Here is a 16,692-nt window from a genome sequence, read left to right on the forward strand (position 1 = left end):
GCTGTCCGCAAACCATGATCCTCCTGTCTCAGCCTCCCGAATGCTGGGATTACAAGAAGCCACCATGCCTGGCTTCTGGTCAGCGTTTGAATCTCAAAGCTTCCTACTGTATGCCTTTAACAAGTTTTATAAATTTGCAGGAAACTGCCTGCCGCCTTTGTTGTTCAGGTAACTCTGGGCTTGACAGTGAATGAGCTGTCAGGTGGGACAGGCCTTCTAGTCCCTCCAGCAGTTCATCTGCAGAAAAAGCCTCAGGAAGCTTTTCAAGAGAATTTTCTGATTTCCCTACCTAGAAGGTGATCCCTTCCCTAGAAGACAGGGGCAGAGTGGGAATAAAGAAGCAGAGAAAATAATCTTCTGACATAACCCAGGGACTGAGCCAAACAGAACCCTCCTCTGATTTTTATTTGTGTTTTCTTTTCTTTTCTTTTTCTTCAGTGCTGGGGATAAAACCCAGGGCCTTGCATGTGCTGGGCAAGTGCTCTACCACTGAGCCATACTCCCAGCCCCAAATCCTCTAGTGAGGTCTGGGTCTGCCTCCGCAGGAGCTCAGCAGCCCGCGGGCAGGCAGGACATCTGCTTCCAAGGCCCCGGTGCACACATCCTCCTGGGTGACGGACCACAGGGCCTCTCTGCTCCAGACAGGACCAAGAAATGAGACACAGAGATAACGTAGCCAAAAAAAAAAAGGTATAAAAGGTACCAGAAGCAAGATCTGTGCAGGAGAGTGACGGACGTGGAAAGTGCAATGCCTCCGTTCTGCCGATCATAAAGGGAGGCTGCAGTCCTGACCTGTGACCTCCGCCTCCTTCACACTGGCCACGACAGCCAATCCCAGAGGGAGGGGAGGTGCTGCGAGCCTTCTGGCTGCAGGGGTGACCTCCATCACAGAGCGGTGGGGCAGAGGGAGGAAGGGTGGGACCCAGGCCTCCTCCAGCTGCCTGGACAGGTGCTGTTGCGGTGACGCTGCCCTGAGTCAGTGACAACTCAACAATCGCGGCAGCCTGGGGACAGCAATGGAACCACAGCAGCCTTTCACTTGCTGCTGCCTCCCTTTCGGGAGTGAGACATGATCTAAACCGCCTGTTTATAATCCAGCCCTTCCTCAGCCTCCCCCAGGAGAGACACACCAATAACCCCAGTATTCAGGAAGTCCCCAGGCGGAGGATCTGAGAGTCACGGAGTGGCCGGGGCTGGCAGCGCCCTCTGTGGCTCCTACAGTCTCTTCTTAATTAGTTTCTCGAGTTTGCGAATACGGGATGATTCCTGCTCTGGTGTCGGAGCCACGAGGGACAGCGAGCTGGCGCCCTCCGCCCCCGAGGGTGGGGCAGGCAGCCGCTGGCGCAGGACGTCCAGCATGTTGCTCTGCTCGCTCCTCTTCAGCCCCTAGTGAGAAAGGACAGTGGGTGTCAGAGCTGGCCCTGAGGCGCTGGGGCTGCTGTTCTGTGCCTGGGTTCTGTGGTCAGCCTGGTCACGCCTGGCCCAGGATGGCACTTTCTCCAGGGGAATTACAGCCCTGGGCAGTAGCCTGGGAGAGCGGGGGAAGGGAAAACAAAGTAATAGGGTAGGAGAGAAAGAAAGGGTGGAGAGAGAAGAAAGGCCGGGGCAGCGGAGGAGAGGCCGGCCTGCCTCCCTTCAGCCCCATCCTCCGCAGAGCAGCAGCTCCCCACGGGCAGGGCATCCCAGAATCCCAAAGCCCACCCCGCAGGAGCCTCTATCCATCCTCAGGGAGGAGCGACAAGTGCAGACACAGCTCACCTTCATGTCCAGTATCTTCTGGAAGGTTTCTGTATTGCAGTCTGTAAGGAGTTTGATGTAGTTTTCCACAAACACCACCAAGGGTTCGTGGGGGGCCATCACGACCTACCAAAGGAAGGGGCAAGAGTGCGCTCGTGGTTGAGGCAGGGCTCACCACTCTTCACCTGCCAGCTGACCACAAAGAGGACTGCAAGATCCCCGCCCGCGGCAGCACCCCAAACTTAGAAATGTCCCGCTGGGCTGCTTCATCTTCAGGGTCCATGGACGGAGCACCGTTTCCAAAAGTTGTTGCATCGTAAGTATCACCTGGATTGCTTTCTTTGTGGTTGTGGAATTCGGCCTTGAACTCGGGGGCATTCTACCTCCCTGCCTAGCCCTTTTCATTTTTGTGTTTTGAAAACTGGGTCTTGTTAGGTTGCAGAGAGTCTCATTACATTGCTGAGGCTGGCCTCCAACCTGCAATCTTCTTGTCTCAGCCTCCAAGGTACTGTGATTATAGGTGTGTGATACTATGCCCAGCGTGGATTGCTTTTTAATAAACAGACCTCTAGGTTCCTCTTCTAAGGATTTTAATTCAGTGGGCCTGGGTGGGAGATGTTTTTTTAAATATTAGGACAGCTGGGCCTGGTGACATATGCTTGTAATCCCAATACCTGGAAGGCTAAGACAGGAGGATTGCAAATTCAAGGCTGGCCTCAGCAACTTAGTGAGAACCTGTTAAGCCGGGCGTGGTGGCGCACGCTTGTAGTCCCTGTGCTTGGGAGGCTGAGACAGGAGGATCGCATAGGTTCAAAGCCAACCTCAGCTACTTAGTGAGGCTCTCAGCAATTTATTGAGACCCTGTTTCCAAATAAAGTATAAAAATAGGTCTAGGGAGTATAGCCTGGAGGTAGAAAGCCTCTGGGTTCTACCCCTAGGTACCACACCCACACCCACAAAATAGGGGTGGGGGTGTAGGTTGGAGGTGGAGGCCTCTGGGTTCCATCCCCAGTAACACACACACACACACACCCACACACACACACACCAGGTCTGTTTAGAAAATGCTTGTTAGAAGGTCTTCTGTTTGAGGCATGTCCTGGCTACACGATACTTTCTATTTAGATCTATTCCTGAAAAACAGGCAGCAAAAGAAACTGATATGAGTAGACTTCATCAAAAACAAAAATCCCAGAGATGCCTCACTCTCAATACCTAAAACCTGGAATGTCACTTAACCACACCCAGGTGACCAATTAATGAGCAAACTGATTGCAGGGCAACCCTCAGGTCCATTTGTGTTTGGCTTTAGAATACAGCACCTAGATTTTATTCCCCTAGCCGACTGATTTTGTTTTGAATTCCTGAGAAAGTACCAGAATGGGAGGGAGACGTCCTCAGAAATCCTCTGCAGACCATTCCTTAACTGTAGGCTCTTCTCCCAGCCAAGAAACCAGCTGGGAACTCCATCAGTGGCTCCCACTTCCTCAGGCCATGGCGGGGCTCAGGTCTGTGCGGGGCCCTCAACTGGTCCTGCAGTGTCTGTGGACTGCGGCTACTTTTTTTGTTTTGTGGTATTGAGGATTGAACTCAGAAACATTCAGCATCTGAGCTATACCCCTACCCCTTTTTATTTTTTATTTTGAAACAGGTTGCAGAGGGCCTTGCTAAATTGCTGAGGCTGGCCACAAACCTGTGATCCTCCTGTCCCAGCCTCCCAAGAACCAGAAGCACAGGCCTGCGTCTGCATGCCCCCGGCCTTTCTCTGCTGCCATTGTGAGCCACTTCCTTGGGGTCTGGGCCTGCAGGCTCTCAGGGCTCACGGGGACAGGGCCATCTGCCTTCTAGCTGTAAGTCTCTTCTCACGAGTCCAGGTGGAAATAAGGGGCAGGTGCTCAAGATTTCAGACATTCTCAGCAGCATCACTCAAGTACATTTTGTTAAAAGAGGCTTTAAAAAAACTCATTTTCTGGTTAGAGTCAGCTACTATAACACCTGTTCAGAGTTGGTGAAAAGGCACAAAGCACAGAAAGCCAAGACGGCGCAGGTGGGGAGAGGTCACTGAGAACAGGACCTGTGACGTTCCTGTTGAGAAGCAAAGGGATCCCGACACTGCTGGTTCACAACAACGGCTCCACCCAACCCCCAGTCTCGGCCAAATCTTATTACAAGAGAACCCCATGACAACAAAAAGTGCATTTATCAGAAAGAATTACCAATCCCCAAGTATCTGTCCACTGACTTTCAACAATGTCTGATAAGGTCAAAATTCAGCCTGGCCAAAGAATGTGAACAGTCCTTTCGAAATCAAAACTCCCTGGAATATGGGACCCAATAAATAACCAGTCCCTTTGAACAGAATCCCCGAGAAGGACCAGCCATTGTTACCTTGAGGATCATCTCGGCCCGGGTCATGCCTTTCACGATGATCTTAGTGTAACTGGCGGGCGCCTTCCTCACCACCTGAGAGCCGATGGAAGGGAGGTCCAGCAGGACCATCTTTAGGGAGTGGGTGTCCAGCAGCAGCTGTGGGGTGAAGCAGAGTGGTACCGTCCACATCACAGGGCCACAACACCTGGCAGAGTCACATGGATTAACTACACCTTCCCACCAGGCGTGGTGGTATACATTGTAATCCCAGTACTCGAGAGGCTGAGACTGGAGGATCACAGGTTCACAGCCAGCCTCAGCTACTTAGTGAGATCCTGTTTCCAAATAAAGAATAAAAAAATGGGGCAGGGTTATAGTTTGGAGGTAGGATGCCCCTGGGTTCAATCCCTAGTACCTCAAAAAATATATATACATATACCTTCCTGATATATAATGCATTCTCATTGCAGAAAACCTGGAGAAAAAGAGAACTGTAAAAGATTATTTACAAACAGGAAAACATCAAGAAACCATGGTTAAACGCGATTTAATTCCTGTTGTTCAGCATGAGTATAAAAAAACTAAATCAGAATCATATTGTGTGTGTGTATGAATAGTTTTATAACTTGGCTTTTCCACTTCTTTTTTTTTTTTTGTGGTACTGGGGATGGAACCCTTCTACCTCTGGGTTATACTCCCAGATCCATTTTATATTTATTTGGAAACAGGGTCTCTTAAGCCAGTGTGGTTGGCTTCAAACCTGCGCGATCCTCCTGTCTCCTCCTCCTAAGCGCGGGAATTACAAGCTTGCGCCACCATGCCTGGCTCCACTTCTATTTTTTTTTTTTTTTTTGGTGGCACTGGGGTTCCTGGAAACCCTTCTACCTCTGGGCTACACTCCCAGACCTATTTTCTAATGTTTTTATTTGGAAACAGGGTCTCAAGCCAGCAAGGCTAGCTTTGAACCAGCACGATCCTACTGTCTCCGCCTCCCAAGCACGGGGATTACAAGCGTGCGCCACCACGCCCGGCTATTTTTTTTTTTAATTTTTAATTTTTGGGGACAGGGTCTCACTAAGTTGCTGAGGCTGGCTTCGAACCTGTGTGATCCTCCTGTCTCAGCCTCCCAAGCGCAGGGATTACAAGCGTGCACCACCACACCCGGCTGGCTTTTCCACTTTTTTTTTTTTTTTTTTTTTTTTTTTGCAGGTTTGGGGATGGAACCCAGGACATCTGACCTCTGAGCTACACCCCCTGCCCTATTTTTTATTTTGAAACAGGGTCTCACTGAGTTGCAGAGGTCCGCTTCTTATATAAAACTTTCACATTCTATTTTCCCATCATGACTGTCTTTGAAAATAATCATGAAGCCAGGCATGGTGGCAAACACTGGTAATTCTATCTATGGGGAGGCTGAGACAGGAGGATAGCAAGTTCCAGGCCAGTCTGGACTACTTAGTGAGATCCTATCTCAAAATTAAAAATTAGAAAGGATTGGAGGTATAGCTCAGAGGTAGAATGCCATATGCTGGCACTAGGTGCTATGGTGCACACCTGCAGTCTCAGGTATTTGAGAGACAGGCAGGCGATCTCAAGCCTGGGAGTTTGAAGGCAGCCTGGCAGCATAGCAAGACCTTGCCCTGCATCCCAGAAAAAGAAGTATGTTCAATTTCAAGTGGATTAAAATCCAAGATATAAAAAGAAAAACTTTAAAACTTTTGGAAGAAAATGCAGAGATTAAAGAAGAATGCCCCAAACAGGAAAAACTGAAAAATTTACTCCCTTAAAATTAAATTAGTTTAGCCAGGCGTGATGGCACACGCTTGTAATCCCAGCATTCTGGAGGCTGAGACAGGAGGACTGCGGTTCACGGACGACTTCAGCTACTTAGTGAGGCCCTTTGCAACTCAGTGAGACCCTGTTTCAAAAGTAAAGAATAAAAATAGGGCAGGAGGTGTAGCTTGGAGGTAGAATACCCCTGGGTTCCATCCCCAGCACTGCAAATAAATAAGAAAAATTAGTTTATATCAAATGACATATAAAAAAAGTAAAAAACTAGACCAACCAGGAGAAGACATGTGCAATACTGAAAAAAGAATGATATATAGAACACATAAAGATTCCTACAGGACAGCAAGGAAAAGACTGGGGCTGGGGAGTCTAGCTCAGTGGAGAGCACACGCTCAGCACGAGTGAGACTGAGTTCATTCCTCAGCACGCACACAAAAATGGCCATCCTAACAACAATGGGGCAAAGAACACGAACAGGCAGTTCACAAAGAGGAGCCCAAACGCCCAAAAGGCCTGTGAAGCAATACTTAGCCTTGTTAGTAACTGGCAAATACAAGAAGGCCTGTAAAGGCACAGGGCTCGGGTGTCCTCACGGGTGGGGTTGCTTCCCATACACACGCCCTGGTTTTGATGGCCACCAAAGCAGAGAAGTGTTGAAATGGGTATGGCACTGAGCCTCAACAGTCACAGGGACAGCACGAATCCTAGCACTTTAGGATAAACCGTAATATTTCCTCATCCGAGGAGGCACACGGCATGGCTTTTTTTTCCAGTACTGGGGACTGAACTCAGGTACGCTCTACCACTGAGCTACATCCCCAGACTTTTTCTTCTTATTGTACTAAGGCTGGCTTTGAACTTGCAATCCTCTTGCCTCAGCCTTCCAAATCCAACAGAGCAGTTTTACTTTGATCCTTTAGAGAAATTCTTGCCCAGGTTAAAAATAAATGTTACTGGCATTCTCTGTTTGCAAAAGCAAAAGACTGGAAACAACCTAAGTGTCCATAAAAGGTAGACTGAATACATGGTGGCGTATTTATACAATGGAACATGATACTGAGTTAAAATGAGTGACCATGAATGACATCTGTCAACATGAATAAATCTCAGAAAACATTAATTTGGGCAAGAGAGAAAATGGTATGTATAATTTACATAAAGCTTAGAAATGAGCAAAACAAAATCATGTATCATTTGTGAATATATATACATATAACATGCCAAAACACTTACGGGGATGCAAAAAATAAAAACCAGAGTAGTATTTCCCTCTGGGCACAGACAGAGGATGATGGCAGGTGGGACCCATGGGGGCCTTGGCAATAACTGTAGTAATTTACTTTATGTACAAAAGATTCAAAGCAAAGGTGGAACCATGTCACAGAGTTTACTGAGCTGGGTAGTGAGCTGGTAGTGATTTTCTATACTCTAATTAACAGGAAATAGTTTTGTTTTTTAAGTATGCCATTGGAGGTCTGGCAAGGATTTAACTTTGTCTTCAAACATTTGTTAAAAGCACTGTCAAAATCAAAGCCATGTCTTAGCGTTTATTTTCTGGTAGAGAACACAATCAATGATTGTATCTAAGAACATATGGCAGCAGGCGTGGTGGTGCACACTTGTATTCCCAGCATTCGGGAGGCTGAGACAAGAGGATCTGGGTTCACGGCCAGCCTCTGCTACTTAGTGAGGCCCTTTGCAACTCAGTGAGACTCTGTTTCAAAATAAAGAATCAAAATTAGGACTGGGGGTGTAGCTTGGAGGTCAAATGCCCCTGGTTCCATCCCCAGACCCATAAAAATAAAATAAAATAAAAATAAAAATATATGGCAATGCTTTCTACTTTTTCTACATTTTGTACTTCCCAGAGAAATATTATATACATAAACATTGCACAGTATTAAGTGACAGGAGAGTTTTGAATAAACCAGACACAATTCATATTCTTCCCTCTCTCTTTCTTTCTTTCTTTCTTTCTTTCTTTCTTTCTTTCTTTCTTTCTTTCTTTCTGGCACTGGGGATGGAACCCAGGGGCATTCTATCTCCGAGCTACACCCCCAGCTGTATTTTTTTTTTATTCTTTATTTTTTGAAACAGGTCTCACTGAGTTGCAAAGAGCCTCACTAAGTAGCTGAGGGTGGCTTTGAACCTGAGCGATCCTCCCATCTCAGCCTCCCAAATGCTGGGATTACAAGCATGGCCCACCACGCCAGGCATCTTCTTTCTTTGTTGCAATACTGATGATCAAACTTAGCAATGCTGCACCACTGAGTTACACCCTGAGCCCTTTACCTTTTTTGAGACAGGGTCTTACTAAGTCACCCAGCCTGGCCTCAAATTTATGATTCTCCTGCCTCGGACTCCTGAGTAGCTGAGATTAAAGTGTACCACACCGTGCCAACTCCAGAATAATTCTCACTCCTACACTTTCACTCCCTGACCAGTCATGATAAAATTTTGGCACTACCAGAAAGCTAAAGAGATGAAAATCTTGGTCTCTGGTTTTACCTAAAGCAAAGCAACACAGTCAGAAAATATGGGAACTAGTGAGACTAATCTAGCCGCTTAATGAGGGAAATTAAGATAAAAGGTCCTGTTTAGCATGAAAACCCACTGGTTTTCTCCTTGGAAGACAGCTAGCAGTTCAACTCCTCAGGCGGGAGGCACTGGCAAGGGGCAGACATTGCCACACTCGTTTGCACGAATCTTGGTTATCAGGGGTCATTTTTCGGTAGTGCCGCCTGGCTGATGCTGCTGATGTCCAACGGTGGCCAGCTTGCCACACCTAAGAAAGTCGTCACCAAGCAAAGCAACGGGAGACTTTGAAGGGGACCCTGATATGTGTGTGTGTGTGTGTGTGTGTGTGTGTGTGTGTGTGTGTGTGTGTGTGTGGTACTGGGGACAGAAACAGAAACAAGGAGTATTCTACCTTTGAGCTACACTTTCAGCCCTTTCAATTTTTTATTTTTTATTTTTGCGGGTCTGGGGGTGGAACCCAGGGGCATTTGACCTCCGAGCTACACCCCCTGCCTCTATTTTTTTATTCTTTATTTTGAAACCGGGTCTCACTGAGTTGCAGAGGGCCTCACTAGGTAGCCGAGGCTGTCCGCGAACCGCGATCCTCAGGCCTCAGTCTCCCGAATGCTGGGATTACAAGCGTGCGCCACCACGCCCGGCCAGCCCTTTCAATTTTGAAACAGGATTTCACTAAGTTGCTGAAGCTGGCCTCAAACCTGCAATCCTCCTGTTTCAGCCTCCTAAGTACTGGGATTACAGGCATGTGCCACCTCCTGGTGGGGACCCTGACTTCTTTTTTTTTCTTTTTGCTTTGGGGATGGAACCCAGGGGCATTGGACCTCCAAGCTACACCCCCTGCCCTATTTTTTATTCTTTATTTTGAAACCGGGTCTCACTGAGTTGCAGGGGGCCTCACGAAGTAGCTGAGGCTGTCTGCAAACCGCGATCCTCCAGGTCTCAGCCTCCCGAATGCTGGAATTACAAGCGTGCGCCACCACGCCCGGCTCAGACCCTGACTTCTTAATGAACTCCTGTAACTTGGGGACACTGTGGCTGCCAGTAGGAATGAAACTCTTGAGTAGACAAGCTTAAGGCACAATCCTAGAAGGCAAAGAATCAAATATGTCCTGCAAAGTTCTACAGTGAGGTGGCATGGGAGACAAATTCAAGATACCAAGAATGGATCTCTCTCTTCCTTTCTTTTCTTTTTTTGTGGTGCTGGGATTGAGCTGGCTTCATGCATACTAGGCAAGTGCTCTTAGTGTGCTACACTCCCAGACTTCTTTCTTCCTATTTTTTTTTTTTTCAGTACTGAAGATGGAACCCAGGAGCATTCTACCTCAGAGCTACACCCCAACTCTATTTTTTATTCTTTATTTTTGAAACCGGGTCTCAGTGAGTTGCAAAGGGCCTAAGCAGCTGAGGCTGTCCATAAATGGTGATCCTCCCATCTCAGCCTCCCAAATACTGGGATTACAAGTGTGCGCCACCACGCCCAGCTCATAAATATATTTTTAATACTGACCTTATATCTAACAACCTTACTAAGTTTATATTCTAAGAGTCTTATCTATAGCTTATCTAAATGTTATCATTCACAATCATATTCTGTGTGAAAAATGATAATTTTGTTTTTTTAATCATCTGCATACTTATGTTTCTTTTTCTTTTCTTCTTCTTCTTCTTCTTTTTTTTTTTTTGGTGGTACTGGGGTGGAACCCAGGGTCTTTCTACCTCCGGGCTATAATCTCAGACCTATTTTATACTTTATTTGGAAACAGGGTCTCACTAAGTTGCTGAGAGCCTCACTCAGTAGCTGAGGCTGGCTTTGAATCTGTGTGATCCTCCTGTCTCAGCCTCCCAATCGCGGGGATTACAAGTGTGCGCCACCATGCCGGGCTCTTAACTTATGTGCCATCATGTTTGTTAAGGTACTAAACCAGTTTAGTATGTAGGCTTGGGCAAAGCTACGAACTCATGAGAATATGTTCTTGCGGGTCAGCTATGTGTCTCAGTGGCTTCACCCGGGCTGCACACAGAACCATGGTCAGCAGGAGCTCGGAAGCTTCTGCCAGAGACAAAGACATCTATCAGTCACTCCCTGTGTGACTGCACACAGTGATGAGGTGAACAAAACGAATCCTCATTACAGTGCTGATGAGGTTGGAGACTGCGTGTCAGGACACCTTCTGCTGTTCTGGGCACAGGGAATGAGTTCCGTGCTGATAACATGCAAGAGTCAAGGATTCTGGAACACCGAGTGGCAGGCAGGCCCAACCAGCGTCTGAATCTGCACAACCTCCCAGGAAGTTTTCCAAGACAACACTTTTGCCTCTCGCTGGTCAGCCCGTGGTGAGCACTGACGAGACATCTCTATGAGGAAGGGTTATTAGGGAAGGTGGCAGCAAAAACAGACAAGGTCATGACCCTGACCCAAGAGCTGACAATTACCAAGTGCAGGCCAACCAGGGGCCACACTTGCACCACGCATGCTATGTGCACGGTCTTATTTAATCCTCACAACTACTCCACGAGGGCACTGATTCTTCCTGTGTGTGTGTGTGTGTGTGTGTGTGTGTGTGTGTGTGTGTGTGTCTGTCTGGGGATTGGACTCAGGGCATCCTATGTCTGAGCTACACCCCCAGTCCTTTTGTACTTTTTGAAACAGGGTCTGTTAGGTCGCTGAGAGTCTCACTACTTGCTAAGGCTGTCCTTGAACCTGCACTCTTCCTGTCTCAGCCTCCGGAGTACTGGGATGTGTGTGTGTGCCACCACGCCCCGCTCAATTACTCCTATTTTATACACAAGTTAACTGAGCTGCTGCCAGGTCAAGCACTTTGTCTAAGGACAGGATGGCTGCCATGTTGCATAAATAGAATTCAGCGCTGACCTTTGTGATTCCAGAGCTCACAGCCTGAATACTTGCACTGTGCTGCCTCTTCCTTCCCCAGGACAGCCACTTGCTAACAAAGAGGAAAACCACACGGCACTTAACCAGACTCAAGAGATCTTGTCTTTTGGAAACAGAGTCTTGCTAAGTTGCTGAGGGTGACCTTGAACCTGTGATCCTCCTGTTTCAGCCTCCCAAATAGTGGGATGTGCCACCACATCTAGCCAAGAGATCTCGCCACTCACAGACATTACCTACGGCTTTGGCTCTTCATAAGAGAGCATAGTGCACTATAACACATGCTGTTCTGCCATCATATTGAGGCCCGACTGGGACCAGCACAGCCCAAGGGTAGTGTGTGGAAAAGTCACCAAGTGGCGAGGAAGCCTCGCCTCCACAGTACTAACTCATTTAGTGGGAGGCCAGGATTTATAAAAATGTCTTTTTTTTTTTTTTTTTTTTGGTGGTACTGGGGTTCCTGGAAGCCCTTCTACCTCTGGGCTACACTCCCAGACCTATTTTTATACTTTTTTAAAATTTGGAAACAGAGTCTCTTAAGCCAGCGCGTCTGGCTTTGAACCTGTGCGATCCTTCTGTCTCTGCCTCCCAAGCACGGGTATAAAAATGTCTTTAACTATACAATATTCTTTTACTTTTTTTGTGTATGTGTGGTACTGAGGATTGAACCCAGGAACATTCTACCTCTGAGCTACACCCCTTATTTTATTCTTTTATTTTGAAACAGGGTCTCACTAAGTTGCAGAGGGCCTCATTAAGTTGCTGTTGAGGCTGGCTGCAAACCTGCTATCCTCCAAGTACTGGGATTACAAGCTTGTGGCATCACGTCTGGCCCAGTTTTTTTTTTTTTTTTTATTTTTACTTTTTTTGCATTACTGGGGATTGAACCGGGGCATTCTACCTTCTAGTTACACTTCCAGCCCCATCATTGTCCTCCTTCCTTCCTTCCTTTCTTTTTCTTTTGCGGGTTTGGGGATGGAACCCAGGGGCATTTGACCTCTGAGCTACACCCCCTGCCCTATTTTTTATTCTTTATTTTGAAACAGGATCTCACTGAGTTGCAGAGGGCCTCACTAAGTAGCTGAGGCTGTCCGTGAACCACGATCCTCTGGTCTCAGCCTCCCGAATGTTGGGATTACAAGCGTGCGCCACCAGGCCTGGCTCTTATTCTTTATTTTGAAACAGGGTCTCACTAAGTTGTAGAAGACCTCAAAAGTAGCTGAGGCTGGCCATGAATCTGTGATCCTCCTGTCTCAGCCTTCCAAGTATTGGGGTTGCAAGTGTGCACCACCATGCCTGGCATCCAGTTTTATTTTAAAACAGGGTTTTACTTGGGCACTGACTAGGGAGTGGAATGTGGCGGCTGTTAGAATTATCACCAACACTGTTTTACATCCCTTTACTTACAAACCCCAAATATGTAGCCCTTGAATCATTCATTCATGTATTCAACAGTTAACTTATCTGACTGGGCTAAACAGAGATTTTTAATTGTTTTGTACTTATAAATCTTAATGGAGTACAAGATGGTAGAGGCAAACATGCACATATCACTTTAGCCCTTACCCAATTCCCTCACCCCTCCCTCCTCCGCATGCTGGGCGTAGTGACTGGCATCGATGTTTGTGAATGTACAACATGTACGTTAGGGAATCTCCCTCTTCTCCCCTCATCACCCCAGTTAGGCCTCCTTATTTGCTCATCTATGGCTAAACAAAGAGATTTAAAGACAAACAAGAATTATTCTCTTCTAGAACTATACTTGTATAATTCTTATCAGGTTCAACTGTAATGCCTCAAAAATTTTAACTAATGTTTTATAAATTAAGAAAAAGTCTTAAGCCGGGCATGGTGATGCACGCTTGTAATCCCAGTATTTAGGAGGCTGAGATAAGAGGATCACAGTTCGAGGACAGCCTCAGCTAATACTCAGTGAGGTCCTTTGCAACTCAGTAAGACCCTGTTTCAAAATATAGACTAAAAAATAGGTTTGGGGGCGTAGCTGGAGGTAGAATGGCCCTGGCTTCTATCCCCCAGTCCCACACACAAATAAAACAAACAAACAAATTAATTAATTAGTTAAAGTCTTACTAAGTTGTCAAAGCTGGCCTGAACCTGTGATTCTTCTGTCTATCCTCCCAAGTACTGGGATAACAAGTATGTGCCTTGGAGACTGGAAAATTATGCAATCCCTTTTCATGTTCCCTCTCCCTCCTGGAACATGTGTGCCTCCAAGGCACACACTTTTATCCCAGTACTTGGGAGAGGAAGACAGGAGAATCACAGGTTCAGGCCAGCTTTGGCAACTAAGTAGCTAGGCTGGAGGCAATCCCGCGATCCTCCTGTCTTAGTCTCCCAAGTACTGGGATTACAGGCATGTGCTGGTCTCTGTCTCCCATGTTTTCTAAATATTCACAGACAAGAGGTCTAGAGAGGATTGATTTGAATGAATATGATCATCATTTTATTAGCACATGAAGAGTTAAGTGGTGTTTTTTTATTTTTTTATTTTTATTTATTTATTTTTTTAATTTTTTTTATTGGTGCATTATATTCATACAACTTATTGGGGTAAAAAACTTGTGTGTACAAACATGTACTCATCGCTGATTTAACCCCTACCCAAATACCACCCCATTCCCTCCCCGTCCCTCCCTCCCTTGCTTGGCTTAGTGATTGACTTCGATATGTTTAAGTACATTGTGAGCTTTAGAGATTTTCCTCTTCCCCCCTCATTTCTCCTCCTTTAGGTTGACTTGTTTGCTCCTCTTTTCTCCCTAACTCTCACATATTAGGGAAAGCATCTGATTTCTTATTTTTTGTGCCTGACTAATCTCACTTAGCATAATGTCCTCCAGTTCCATCCATTTCCCTGAAAATGATGTAATTGAGTTTTTTTTGATGGCTGAGTAAAATTCCATTGTGTACATATCCCACAGTTTTGTAATCCATTCATCTGTTGATGGACATCTTGGCTGGTTCCATAGTTTGGCTATGGTGAATTGTGCAGCTATGAACATAGATACACATGCATTAGTTTGGTAGTTTGGTTTCTTTTCTTTGGGGTAGATACCCAACAGTGGTATTGCTGGATCAAATGGTAGATTTGTTCCCATTCTTCTGAGGATTCTCCATACTGTTTTCCAAAGTGGTTGCACTAATTTGCAATCCCACCAACAATGTCTTAGAGTTCCCACTTCTCCACATCCTCGCCAGCATCTGTTGTTGTTTGTGTTTTGAATGATGGCCATTCTAGTTGGAGTTAGGTGAAATCTCAGGGTAGTTTTGATTTGCATCTCTCTGATTGCCAGTGATGTTGAGCATTTTTTCATGCATTTATTGGCCATTTGAATTTCTTCTTTTGTGAAGTGTCTATTTAGTTCATTTGCCCATTTTGTTATTGGATGCTTTGTTTTCTTAGTGTTGAGTTTCTTGAGTTCTCTGTATATTCTAGATATTAGTCCTCTATCAGTGGTGTAGGTGGCAAAAATCTTCTCCCATTCTGTTGGCTCTCGATTGAGATTCTTGATAGTTTCCTTTGCTGAACAGAAGCTCTTCAGTTTCATGCAATCCCATGTATTGATTTTCCTTTTAATTTGTTGTGCCTTTGGGGTCTTGTTGAGGAAATGTTTGTCTGTGCCTATGTGTTGTAGTGTTGGACCTATGCCCTCTTCAAGGAGCTTCAAAGTCTCTGGTTTAATTTCCAAGTCTTTGATCCATCGTGAGTTGACTTTTGTACAGGGTGAAAAAGTGGGATTAACATCCAATTTTCTGCATATGGTTAATCAGTTTTGCCAACACCATTTGTTGAAGAGGCTATCTTTTTTCCAGTGTATGTTTTTGGCCTCTTTGTCAAAAACCAATTGGCTGAAAGTATGTGGACTTGTTTCTGGGTCTTCTATTCTGCTCCATTGGTCTATATATCTGTTCTTTTGCCAGTACCATGCTGTTTTTATTACAATGGCTTTGTAGTATAGTTTAAAGTCAGGTATTGTGATTCTTCCTGCGTGATTTTTGTTGCTGAGAACTACCTTGGCTATTCTGGGCTTTTTGTTATTCCAGATAAATTTAAGGACTGATTTTTCTATGTCTGTGAGGAATGATCTTGGTAGTTTAATGGGCATTGCATTAAATCTGTAGATCACTTTTGGGAGGATGGCCATTTTAATGATATTTATTCTGCCAATCCATGAACATGGAAGGTCTTTCCATCTTCTAAGATCTTCTTCGATTTCTTTTTTCAGTGTTTTATAATTTTCTTTGTAGAGATCTTTTACCTCCTTGGTCAAGTTTATTCCTAGGTATTTTATTTTTTTGTGGGAGATCCTGAGTGGAAGTGTTTTCTGAATTTCTTTTTCAGTGGATTTATGGTTGGTGTACAGGAAAGCTTCTGATTTTTTAAGATTGATTTTGTATCCAGATACCTTGCTGAATTTGTTGATCAGTTCTATAAGCCTTTTGGTTGAGTTTGTTGGGGTTTCTAAATATAGTATCATGTCATCTGCAAATAGTGAAAGCTTAAGTTCTTCTTTTCCTATTTGTACTCCTTTGATTTCCTTTTCTTGCCTTATTGCTCTGGCTAGAGTCTCTAGTACTATATTGAAGAGAAGTGGTGATAGTGGACATCCTTGTCTTGTTCCAGTTTTTAGGGGAAATTCTTGAAGTTTTTCCCCATTTAATATGATGTTGGCAGTGGGCTTATTGTAGATTGCCTTAATAATGTTGAGATATGTTCCTTCTATTCCAATTCTCTGCAGTGTTTTTATCATAAATGGATTTTATCAAATTTTATCAAATGCTTTTTCAGCATCTATTGAGATGATCATGTGGTTTTTGTCTTTGATTCTGTTTATATGATGAATTACATGGATTGATTTTCGTATATTGAACCAGCCTTGCATCCCTGGGATGAACCCTACCTGGTCATGGTGAATGATTTTCTTGATGTGGTTTTGAATGCGTGTTGCTAGTATTTTGTTTAATAGTTTTGCATCCAAGTTCATCAGAGATATAGGCCTGTAGTTTTCCTTCCTTGAACTGTCTTTATTCAGTTTGGGTATTAGTGTGATGTTGGCTTCATAGAATGTATTTGGGAGAGTCCCGGTTTTTTCTATTTCCTGAAATAGTTTGAGTAGTATTGGGATTAGTTCTCCTATAAAGGTTTTATAGAATTCACTTGGGAAACCATCTGGTCCTGGGCTTTTCTTTGATGGTAAGCTCTTTATTGCTATTTCAATCTCTTTGATTGTTATTGGTTGGTTTAAGTGTTCTATATTTTCTTGACTCAGTTTAGGAAGGTTGTATTTATCTAGGAAGTTGTCGATTCTCCAGATTTTCCATTTTGTTGGAGTATAGTTTTTCAAAGTAGT

General features: G+C 45.0%; 1 protein-coding gene across 1 annotated transcript in view; it reads right to left on the bottom strand.

The window, feature by feature from the left end:
• Nucleotides 1-1,215: 1,215 nt before the first annotated feature.
• VPS53 (VPS53 subunit of GARP complex) overlaps nt 1,216-16,692 on the bottom strand; it is a gene marked incomplete at both ends in the record, with an annotated part of 175,649 nt that continues 160,172 nt past the window's right edge. The window contains 3 exons of the mRNA XM_080713279.1: nt 1,216-1,386; nt 1,759-1,863; nt 4,126-4,263. Of these exons, the coding sequence (XP_080569405.1) occupies nt 1,216-1,386; nt 1,759-1,863; nt 4,126-4,263 (414 nt within the window). The remainder of the gene's footprint in view (nt 1,387-1,758; nt 1,864-4,125; nt 4,264-16,692) is intronic.

This window comes from Muscardinus avellanarius, assembly GCF_963383645.1.
Source record: "Muscardinus avellanarius genome assembly, chromosome: 16".
NCBI lineage: Eukaryota > Metazoa > Chordata > Mammalia > Rodentia > Gliridae > Muscardinus > Muscardinus avellanarius.